This window comes from Gymnoscopelus braueri (assembly GCF_963280865.1).
Source record: "Gymnoscopelus braueri genome assembly, chromosome: 6".
Classification (NCBI taxonomy): domain Eukaryota; kingdom Metazoa; phylum Chordata; class Actinopteri; order Myctophiformes; family Myctophidae; genus Gymnoscopelus; species Gymnoscopelus braueri.
The window spans coordinates 23,415,846-23,428,345 of NC_137607.1; the positions used below are offsets into that span (position 1 = coordinate 23,415,846).

General features: G+C 40.8%; 1 protein-coding gene across 1 annotated transcript in view; it reads right to left on the reverse strand.

The window, feature by feature from the left end:
* ttc39a (tetratricopeptide repeat domain 39A) overlaps window positions 1-12,500 on the reverse strand; it is a 33,543-nt gene that overhangs the window by 10,888 nt on the left and 10,155 nt on the right. Inside the window, exons 5-6 of the mRNA XM_080431598.1 lie at window positions 9,231-9,335; window positions 621-752 (exon numbers count right to left, since the gene is read on the reverse strand). Coding sequence (XP_080287724.1) covers window positions 621-752; window positions 9,231-9,335 — 237 coding nt within the window. The remainder of the gene's footprint in view (window positions 1-620; window positions 753-9,230; window positions 9,336-12,500) is intronic.

Genomic DNA, 12,500 nt, shown 5'->3' on the forward strand with positions numbered 1-12,500 from the left:
TTCGCTTCCCGCGTTCGCGCGTCTTACTTGTGAATAAAACATTAATCTAACCAATCTGTATGGTAGAGTATGCTACCACAATATAACGAGTAAATCTGAAGTAGTTGGAGGTGGTCTCCCTACTCTTCCATTGAGACATTTTGACCCTTGGTGTTGGGTCTAGGACCCCTACTGGTTGACAAGTAGGCTAGCCTATAGCACTGCCTGAAGATCGTAAGCACAATATCTCCCCTGGACAAGCAGGGAAACCCCTCTTAAAAGAGCGGTATAGAAGTTTGGTCTTTCACACAGAAGACCAGGGTTAAAATCTCAGGTAGAAAATAGTCTCTGCAGATCTACAAGCTATGAACTTCAGATCTGAAGATCTGCTATTTTTGAATAGGCAAAGTATAAAATAATGGTTAAATTCATGGGTTAAGCTGTTTTCTGTGGTCGAATATTTTCTGACACTCGTATCCAGAGTGATTTACGGTGAACGAGCCAGCATGGGTTCAGTGAATTGGACAAGAACACATCAACGTGAGTGATGGGGTCCTGGATTTGATATATTACTGATCATTTGTCAGCACAAGGTATGGAATGTACATGTAAAATGCAATATATTGAAGTAAAAGCCTCACCGCTGACATACGGCCTGGGCCTCCTTCATGGTGTTCCCAGCTGCAAGAATGTGTTCAGGGTCAAAGGTCATCATGGCCTGCATCTCCAGGATGGTGGCATAGGTCAGAGCATGGTACATGCTGTCTTTGGTTCTGCAGAGATAAAAAACATTCAGTACCCGTTTTTAGTTTGACTGCAGTGGTGGAAAAAGTACTCAAATGTTTTACTTAAGTAAAAGTATCAATACCACAATCTAGAAATACTTAGTTACAAGCAAAAGTCTGGTGTTAAAAATGTACTGGAGTAAAAGTACAAAAGTATTGGCATCCAAATGTACTTAAAGTACCAAAAGTAAAAGTACTCATTATGCAGAATGTACCATTTCACAAGTTCAATATGTATATACATCTTTGGATCTACAAAGATTTATATACATATAAGATCTACAAGCTCACAACGCGTCGCATCGCGACGCGTTGTGAGCTTGTAGATCGGCTATTTTCAAATAGGCAAAGTATATATAAGGCTAAAGTGGTTAATGCATGTTTTCTACTAATAATCAAAATCTACAAAGTAACTAGTAACTAAACCTTTCAAATAATTGTAGTGGAGTAAAAGTACAATATTTGCCTTTGAGATGTAGTGGAGTAGAGGTAAAAGTATTGAAAATGTAAAATACTCCAGTAAAGTAAAAATACCTAAAAATTGTACTTGAACAGTACTTGAGTAAATGTACTTAGTTACTTGACACCACTGTTTGACTGTCTTTAGCTTCGAAGAATAAAGAGTAAACAGAAGATGACATTGTGGATGGGAGGCAGCCATTGTGCATGTGGGCAGTGCAAATGAGGGCAGTGTGATGTGAGTCACAGCATCCAAACTGTAAAGGATGTGACGGAGATGTGACTGGCAGCATGCAGGGCCAATTCTGTAACAAACATCCAATTTCTATATTTAGCTGTGGTTGTTAGCAAGTCAGGCCTGGTGTTTCAACACCTAATGTTATTGCCTTATGAAGGTTATGAAGCAGAGGAGTGAAATAGGTTTCATAACACTGATATTTTGCCAGTACATATTAGTGGTATTAGTTGTTATAAGCCAATGTTATAGCAAGAATCTGAAAACGTCTAGTGGTCTTTTTGGTTACGTTAACAAAGATCCAACATACAGTATGATGATAATGCAGTATTATGTTGTATAACATATTTTTCAATGTACAGTATCAGTTACAGAACATCTTTACATGTGTCTGTTCCTAAGGCACTGAAAGGAAGTACATGAAGCAACCACACACCTCTTGTATCTCTCCTAACGCATGCACGTGTGCACGCACGCACAGACACACACAGACGCACACGCACACACACACACACGCACACGCACACGCACACGCACACGCACACGCACACGCACACGCACACACACACACACACTCTCTGAGGGTCACGTGGCACACTGGTTGAGCTGGTTTAGGCCATGATCTACCTCACACACACGCACACGCACGCACGCACGCACGCACGCACGCACGCACGCACGCACGCACACACACACACACACACACACACACACACACACACACACACACACACACACACACACACACACACACACACACACACACACACACACACACACACACACACACACACACACACACACACACACACACACACACACACACACACATACACCACATACAGTGGAGTTGAGAGGAATGCCATGGGTCTGCAACTCTGCATTACAGGCCTTTCACTGCTATTTAGCAGAGATAAGTTCATGTGACTGACCTCGGTGAAGTAGCTCTTCTGAGCCAAAAACCATTAGCCTGGGTGTCTCCTTGAAACACACAAGTTAGCATCACCTGATCTTCAAACGTCAAAACTTCAGACTATAGACAAGACTCTTAAACCTATTAAGACTGTTTAAGTGTACACTTTGTAGGTCTTTATATTGTATTACAAGCTGTAGATTTGGTGCATTCCTTTTCCTTATGGATATTTCAGAAATATAGAAAAGGAGCCGGTATAGTGACAACACATATCTGTCACTTTAGTTTCGAAATAGATTGTAGCTTGTAAAAGAAAAAAAAACAACATAACAATAATTTGTGCATCTCTGTTTCTGTGGTTTGTTAGAGATAAACTGCCAGACAAGGTCTATCTGGTGGTGGTGGTGAGATGGAACTCCTGACCCAAATGAATCACTATTATTGAATCTAATCTAATGTCCTGCTAGTAGCTACCAACCACACCAGGAAAAAACAGGAGGCACAAAGAGAGAGAGAGACATACAGATAGATTAACGGCAAGGGTCACATTACTCTCTTGTTATGTAATAACTGAAGGGGAAAAAACTGTCCACATAATGCCATAATGCTCCCATAATCTATTGCACGAGACCGTGCTGGTCGGAAAATGCGCAGCACTAGAGATTATGGAAATTTAATTCAGTGCGTGGATAGTCCTTTCCTTCTGTAAGTGGCTGATTTCGTTCTGCACCTGTACCCAACAACCTGGGGTTGGATGTGTACACTCTTCTAGTTCTTCAGGTTATGCAATACCACATGCCTAACTCACATTGAAAAGGGGCTTTTAAGATGGAACTGTGAGGTATGTTGAATTACTTGTTGGCATGGTGACAATGGCTGAGAATGCTGAGTATTTGACAGCACTCAGAGAATTTTCAGTCAGCCCCAGTGTTTGTTCACTATAAAGGCCCTCGTCCCTCTGTGACGGCACTGAATATAGGTTGGGCCTCTTTGTCATATTTTTAGCATTGTGTTCCGTGATGCAAGAGAGAGGAGTTACCTGCCAGTATGTTTGTGTACCACGTCATCAGTACTGCATGCACGGAACACCAGGAAGCTCATAATCCATACACGGATTCTTATATGATACACGTATAACCGTGGGGTGTATCGATACACCAATCATAAAACATTTGTGTCACATAGCAATATGTGTATTAATTGAATTTGTGTATACCATAAAACAACACAGGTATTATAATAAGAATACATGTATATCTATATATAGCTATGTAGCTATATATATCTGGCTTTGGTACAGTACATGTCATGTGGAAATGGTGTTGTCAGTGTGCCAAGTCTGAGCCCTTGTGCTGATCATCCATTCCTCTATTCATGTTCAAATTCAATTCAAAATATGTGGACATGTCACTGATTTTTATAGCGGCAGAGAAATTAAAGCAGTATGAAGACACATTATTCATCAACAAAAAAAGACTCCAACCACAAAATGGTATTGTTCCAAGTGTTCTTTTTAAAGGTTGTTAGAACTTTTAGACTATTGGTTAATTCAATTATGTTTTAACAGAGACAGACTATATCCTCTAAATCTTAAAGATGTTAAATACCAAAATTAACGTTTTGCTTTTAACCACTTAAACCCCAGCATCCGTATTCCCGGGGAAAACGTTTGTTGATCGAAAACAGAAAATACACTACTATAGAACCCTGAGGGACTTTAAGCGGTTAAACTCCTCGCTTTTCTGGCCCCATTCCTCTCAAGTATAGGAGAGAATGGGTGTACAGTAGGTGGCGTGTGATGGGTGTGGAAATGTTGATATACCACACACTAAAACAGTTTAGGGAGGGGCTGTGTAGATTATAACACAAACTCATGTAGACTATGCCATGCATGCGTTGCGTAGGCTATATTCAAGCCCATTATCCTTCTGCTTATAATCTAAGCAACATTTGAACAATTATATTGCATAGCACTCTGTATCCATGTGTGATCATTACTTAAAAGTCTCAATTTTATAGACAGCAGATCCTGTCTGTATGAGATATAATTTTGTCAACCAAGGACCCACCTATAACTCTAAATAAGTACCCTTCTTCCTTTCAATCAGGAAATGTCACTCTATTCAAATTGTGCATGTCTTATTTGAAAAAGCCTTCTGTTACGGTACATAAAGCTGTGCTAGCCCTCCAGGCATGTTTGAACACAGAGTTGGAGTGTGTGTGTGCCAAAAACAAAGCCTGATGTTGGATACCAGTGGGATTTCAACAAAGATCCACTGCAACTCTCAGACAAATAGGACAAGGCTGGCTGTTCTTGTGAAACGCATAAATACTTATCTAACACAAGATACAGGCTTTTGTACCATTTGTATTTCACGGAAAAGTGTCATTCAAGCGAATGTGCATGTATGCATGTGGCGTGAAACTCATTGAATTAGCTCAGCATAATCAAGGAAACGTACATTAACTTAATGGAAAATGGATGTAGCTACTAGCTACCAACTTCTGAAAAATAGGAGGAGCTAATGTATACTGTACAATGTATTTTGTGTGACCTGACTTAACCATGAATGAACAGCAGTGATCGGCGTGAAGGAAATGTCCCTGAAATCCCAGTAATGTATTTGTCTCTGACTGAAGTTCACTCGATGGATTAAACATACATCCACATGCATTACAAAATAGACTGAACTAATAAAGTGTCGTTTAAATGCAGCAGTAGGGAAATTACTGACATAAACAATTAGTGAAATTCATTGTCCTCTTTGTGTGTCACAGACAGTTTGGTTAACTGGCTGGTGCTGTTGATATGCAGATAAATAAGGTCCTGTCATGGTGTGTTTCATATAGCTCTCATTTTGTGGAAGGGTAGGTGCGACGTAGCTGTGAGGGCCACGTAGCGGCCGGAACTCTAGATAAACACGGCCCGAACCTCCAGTTTTCAAAAATCGCTCACAAAAAAAGAAGATTTACAAGCGATGCACTGCGTGCAGAACTTGCAGATCTGCTATTTTTGCCATGCAACACCATCGTACGATGACGTATAAAATAAGGCTTAAGTGGTTAAATTAATAGTCAGGATTTTGCAATGCAGTAGCCTCTTTCTTTAGTGTGCATTTATCAAAGGCTAGTGAATTGTAATTCATATTATGCAACATTCTAGAGCAAGGGTTCCCAAACATTTCAGGCCACGATCCCCCAAAATAATCATATTTGAACTGAGGACCCCCCAACCTGACAAGCAGTTGGCATTACAATTAGTTTGACTCGGTTCCACAGATAAATATTGTGAAAATAGCCAAACTACAAGCTTGTAGATCGGTTATTTTCACAATATTTGCGTCTTTCTTAATACGTAATATTTGACTATTTGGTTTTTAAAAGGTCTTAAAGGTCATTAAATTGTAACTTTACAAATGTGCAGATACCCTGTATAGAATTATACTGTAGCCTACGTTGGTTTGTTTACTGTTGAGAAACTGTGTGAGAAAACAATGTTACACATTAAGTTAATCATCTGGGTGAGTCAGGACCACCCAAAATAATTTGGGGCCAACACACAGTTTAGGAACCAGGGCTCTGTCTTCCTCATGAAAAATGTTTTTTTTAATTTATGTATCTGCATGTCCAGAAGATTTGATTTGATTTGGTTGTTGAGTATTGTGTAAACATAACATTGCCACAGTCCCATAGGTCAGGTCTGATACAAACTCTAGTGTGGCATTCAAACAGAAAACAAATGTTATTATTGTTGTAAGCTTTCACTACTTTTGGTAAAAAAAAAGAAAAAGAAAGAAAGATATCAGCGGTGATACTAGATGATTGTTTTCCTCAACTCTGCACTAATGCGCAGTGGTGGGAAAAGTACTCACATTTTGTTAAGTAAACGTATCAATACTGCACTGAAATACTCTGTTTCAAGTAAAAGTCCGGAATTAAAAATTTACTTGAGTAAAAGTACAAAAGTATTGGTATCAAAATGTACTTAAAGTACCAAAAGTAGAAAATACACATTATGCAGAATGTCCCATTTCACAAGTTTTCAAATGTATACAAATCTTTTTAAAATAGCAGATCTGCAAGCTCACAATGCTTGTAGATCAGCTATTTTAAAATGGCCGAAATGTATATAGGGCTGAAGTGGTTAATGTATGTTTTGTAATAATACAAGTAAAAGTACAATATTTGCCTTTGAGATGTAGTGGAGTAGAAGCAAAAGTACTGAAATTTGGAAATACTCCAGTAAAGTAAAAAATACCTCAAAATTGTACTTAAGTACAGTACTTGAGTAAATGTACTTAGTTACTTTACACCACTGCTAATGCGTATGTATCTATCCTAGGAGCTATAGGTTGTATAGGAATATATTCACATTCGTAGAGAGCAGATCTGGGTAACATTGTTGTTGTCAACAAGGACAACCTAGAGATATGCATAGTAGAACCACATGTCTCATCGCCGACCTTGACCGCTGACAACAACATCGCACTATATATGTCATATATTGGGTTAGAGATCTACTATATGAAGCTTCAGGGACTCGTGTTGTAATTTGACGATGGCACAGTGTCCTGAGTCATTGTGGACAGAGTTACATAATCTACACACATAGGCGGGCAGCCTCGTTATGATAGTTTTACAATCGCTTTTGTAAGTGAAAGAATAATTTTTGTTTTTTAACCACTTGAATCCCCTTATTGACTTGGTCCCTTCCCTTCTGTTTTTTTTATTTTGGGAAGATTCAGTGTCAGGAAACTTGTACATTATACCAAAAGTATATCAAACTGACTCTCAACCTCTTTCTTTTGACTGTCTAAATGATTTGTTAGTCATTGCATTTGTGTCAGTGTCACTCCTCTGGCCTGGAATGCCATGCATGTGCTATTAAAGATTCATGGTCACTTCACAAAGTGAAAGAGGAAGGAAAAGGACCACAGCAAATGGAGGCGTTTTGAGACAGAAATGAGGACACATCGGCCTGTCCCAGGTGACAGAAGTCAGAGAGGACTGTTGCCAGAGCAGAGTTAGACACTTCACAAATCCTGCTTCAGTCTAACTCATTTATTATGCTTACTTATTACGCCTAACTCATTTGTTGTGCTTATTATGTAAGCAAGATTTAGTCGCATGTCAGAAGAACGTGGGTGGATTGAAGAGGTTAACTGTTTTAACTACATCCCTATTCTGAGCATGTCACATAGGCGAACATTCACTGAAAATAGGTGAACATGTGCTGAAAATAGCCGATCTACATGCTCACAACGCAGCACGTTGCGACGCATTGTGAGCTTTGTCTCCTTCAGTAAGGAGATTTGGTGTACATGGACAAAAGAATTGAGCCCTGGGTTATTCCAGTCAACAAAGTATATAGGGTTTAAGTGGTTAATCCAGAAATGTGTATTTAATATACCTCGCAGGATTATTCAAAGGCTAAAATGTAACTTAGATAGCATGTTAGGTAGACAGATGGCAGGTCATTGTTGAACTGGCATCCTATAGTGTGTATAGTTTCAAGGTAGGCTGATAATAGGTTCTTGGTTTACGTATGTATTAGTTATCATTAGATTATTGGTTCACTTGTACTATTTTTACTTTATTATTAGATTACTATTTGTATGCACTTGATGTATTATGTGTATTATGAATGATGTATTATTATCTTGTGTCCTTGCTTACTATAAATCGCTCTGGATTAAAAGCGTCTGCTAAATGCCTAAACTGTAAACTGTAAATCTATCCTTAAAATATTATATCAGTGTCTGCATGCAAGGAAATCTCCACAACCAAAGGAGGGGGAAAATGCTTCAGTGACTTTTGAGCACTTAACCTAAGTACAAAAGCAAAGATGGAATACTAAGGCTTCAGGGCATCGTTTCCACTGGTTTGTGCATAACATGTCAGTCGAGTCTCGAACCTTGGAGGGGAAAGGAGTGGCTATAGCAACCATCGCAGAAAGGCCAGATTGAGCAGGATAATAGCAATGGAGCGATAAAGGTCACGATAACGGAGTGAATGAACGGTGAACAATGAGGTAACCTGATGACGGTGTGTTACTTAGGATACAATGCTACACCATAGGGTGTAAGTCAGAGGAGGGACACATGGTGTGTGCACGCAACTTCTGAGAAATGAGCAAAGCGGAAGATCAGTTCACCACTTGAGCCCGATAATATGCTGAAAACAACAGATCTACAAGCTCACAATGTGTCACGGTGCAAAGCATGGTGAGCTTGTAGATTTGATATTTTCCCTTTTTGAAAATCTTTTAACATTTTGGAACATTTTCACCTCTAGTGGCATGCTCAAAATAGGGACACCAGGGTTAATGTGGTAAAGTAATATTACAATGTACATAGACTCATGAATATAAATCAACGTTAGCAGCATGTAGTACTGTTTGTCCATCCATTCATCAGTCATCAATCATCAGGGCTCCTACTGATAAGGCAATAAATAGTTCCTGAGAGGTTTTGGAAAGCTTGGAAATGTGGGGGGATAATGGCAGGTGATTAATTGTGCTTTCATTCAACAAAGACAGGGGCTGATAAAGGTAGGCTGTCCTAAGTGCCTCCTTCTCCAAGTGAATGGATTTTTTAAAACCGTATGGTGAGAAATACTAAAAGAGAGTAAGGGATAAACACGAGTGTTACAAGAAACACATTGTTTCTGTGCATTCCTTCACTGGAGTTCCTGGAAGAACGTGCAGAAGCACCCGATATCACAATAGCATTGAAGTGGGAAGCTATCAACTTGTATTATTACAGGGTCCAGCAAAGGTGAAATCATTCCACCAGGTCAGAGCTCAGGTCAGGTACACTACAGCAATGGATGACAGCTGTATTATGCTCTGTGTTATTACCTGGATCTCAGGTGGGCTTGGGCTTCCTCAAAGTCGTTCCTGAGGAAGAGGTCCAGGGCTACCATGCAGTCCTCCAGGGCCAGAGACAGGTCTGACCGCGGACACCTGCGGAACCAGTACAAACACATTTTGAATGACAATGGAAGAACACTCAGGGTATGGCTGACTAAATGGCGAGACTCAGGAGTTTACGAGTTAGATGCATTCCTGGCTAGTATTAATTAGAGCACCTTCCTACCACAGGAAGATGCTTCCTACCAGAACTTATTTTTACTTAACTAGCAGTTAAGAATTGTTACACTTCATATGCCACACTTGGTAAAAGGCCTACATGTTTTAAACCATTGGTTCTCAACGTGGGGTCCGGGGACCCCCAGGGGTCCTTGGGGATGGGTACCACGGGGTTCCCAGCAAAATGTGTTAATATAGCGTAAAAATAATAACAGCTTTAACCATATTTTATACTTTAGCTATTCAAAAATAGCAGATATACAAGCTCAAAGCACAGCACCGATGTGCTTGTAGATCTGCTGTTTTGTTGAAATCCCTGTCACAAAATATGACACAGTGCCAAATACATATCCTTGACATTAAAAAGTTTGAGAACCACTGTTTCAAACTTTGTTGCGTACCCCAATATCTGCCATTTACAGGTAACAGTGATATAGAATGTTCATAATCTTGGGGGGTAGGGTTAGGTCTTATCTATATCATCAAAATATTTTACATGTAAACCACTAGGATAAGATTACTGTTTGCAAGAACTAGACGTTTAAAAAGAGCCACGTCACCTCATATCACCCCATCCCCCCATCCCCACCCTGTCTTTTGTTGTTGCTACCCCAACCTCCCTCCTTTCCAGTTCATTCTGCTGCAGTGTCCCTGACTCCCTGTTCTCATTTGAGGGAGGGCTGGCAGCAAAGACAACTACTGTATGTTACTGGAGAAGAGGAGATGTGGGGTCATGACACTGGCCCACTTTCTTATAAACCAATATACCTGCTTGCTCTGTCTCTTGCCTACTTCTTCATAAGAGCTACACACAAACGTATCAGAGTGTTTCAGAATTGTGCTTTGCTGTTGATTGCTTTTAAAGATGCCTTTAGTTACTTCCTTGATCGCTACTTCCTTGATCGGAGACCCCCCCAGCTGGTCTATACCCTAATGTTTTCCCTCTACACTAGGGTGACTAGACTTCCCAGTTTGGCTGGGATTTTCCCGGTTTCAAGCTGAGTCCCGAAAAATATCTCAAAAACCCAGGTTTTCAATATTCACTACCGAATTGTCCCGATTTTCACCACAATTAGAATAATTGTTGTTTTCAGGGGTTGCATAGACGTTAATCATGTTCTATCCATGTGCGCAAACATCAGAAAACATGAACAAAAAACAATGCGTTGTGTGTCCGAATTCAATGCTGATATGTGTCAGTTGTTGCCTGTATGCAACACCTATGGTGCGCATACATTTGCTTGTGCGTGAACGTGCATGAATGTGGGTGTGCGTGCACGAATGTGCACATTAATCTAAGGGTCCCGTCCCAGTTTGGGGGGTTGGAAATATGGTCACCCTACTGTATACCAAATCTTCTCCGAAAATAGCCTATCTACAAGCTCACAACGCAATCAGTTGTGAGCTTGAATATCTGCACTTTTCATGTCGCAATGAGGCACGTTGTGAGCTTGAAGATCGCTTATTTTAGGCAAAGGCATTTGGTGTAGAGGAAAAAAAGAAGCAGACCATATATAGACCCCTGCAGGACAACGGCCAACTAAGTATATTGGGTTTAAGTGGTTAACCCTAACTTGGAAATCTAGTCATAAAAGGAAGGTAAACTCAGTGGAGCCCACATCCTTCCGGCTTGTCGCATTCACGCCTCTTGTGATTGGTCAACTTAAACGCCGGAGCCTTGAACAAATCGCTGTAATCGCTGTGACATAAAAACAGAAGGTCTGTCCTGCAGCTTGTCATTTTAGGAGTAGCATTACAATGAAATTGAGCTGCACGTTCTTAATTCAATTTATTACATTGTGCACATGACTGTCACATGACGACTCTAGAATGAATGCTGAGAGCACTGTGTTTATAGCATGAAAGCAAAAGCCCTTCGCCTTAGCATTAGCGTTCACAATGCTACACGTACTTTCTGCCATCAAAAGGTCATTTTTTTTGCTTCCATGGGAATCAACTGATCCCAGCGTGGGTATCCATTACACTGAATGAACCACGTAACCACAGCAATCGTATCAAGAGTCAACATTTACACAGTAACATTTACACTGTTAATGTATCCATTTAAAACTATAGCCTGTGGGTTAAATGAATACTGAGGATTTGACTGTGCGTAGTCACGTACACATGGCAGCTTTCTGCCAGTTACGGTAAAGGCTACGTACTGTAGGTCGAATCCATAAGACACGGCGAGCCAACCTGTTAGCCACATAGCTAACTGGAAGATAATGGCTGAGCACAGAACCAGCAAACACAACTGAGACTAATTTGACCAACAGGGATGACTAACAGACAGACAGCCATTCCCTTTACATTCCTGCCTACCAGAAGCACAGAGGAACCCTCTATGCTCCGCTAAACTCATCACCCGCGCGCACACACACCGCCAGCACACACACACACACACACACACACACACACACACACACACACACACACACACACACACACACACACACACACACACACACACACACACACACACACACACACAGACATACACAAACGCATGTACACGACACGTTGTGCACACGGATGTATGCACAAAGAAGCACTTAAAGGTATAGGAGGACATACAAAAAGAGAGAAAGAGACAACTCTAGCTAATGACATGCAGATGACCACCCAGTCCACCCTATGGCTGGCAGCAGACTACACTTCCTGTTCAAAGCTGCACTCTGTACGTTTTATGTCCTCTTCATTGGAGAGGAAGGTAATTGCGAGTTTAACACCTGGCGTTTGAACCCGTGGCCTCCGGTGTTGGGAAACGAAACATCTACCGCTTCCGCTTGGCCACAGGAGATAATGAACATATGAGCTTCAGGCAGGGCTACCTATTAAACAGTAGTTGTCCTGCCCATCACCAAGGTCTCAATGGAAGACTAGGGCGACAACTTATTATTATTATTTTTCATACCTATCACATCCCTCGGGGGAACTTCAGTTTTCAGCTTCACCCATGCTGAGTGCTGCCCACAGAGGAGTGTGGAGGAGGGGAGCAGTTAGGGGTTAAGTGTCTAGCTCAGGGGCACATTGTCA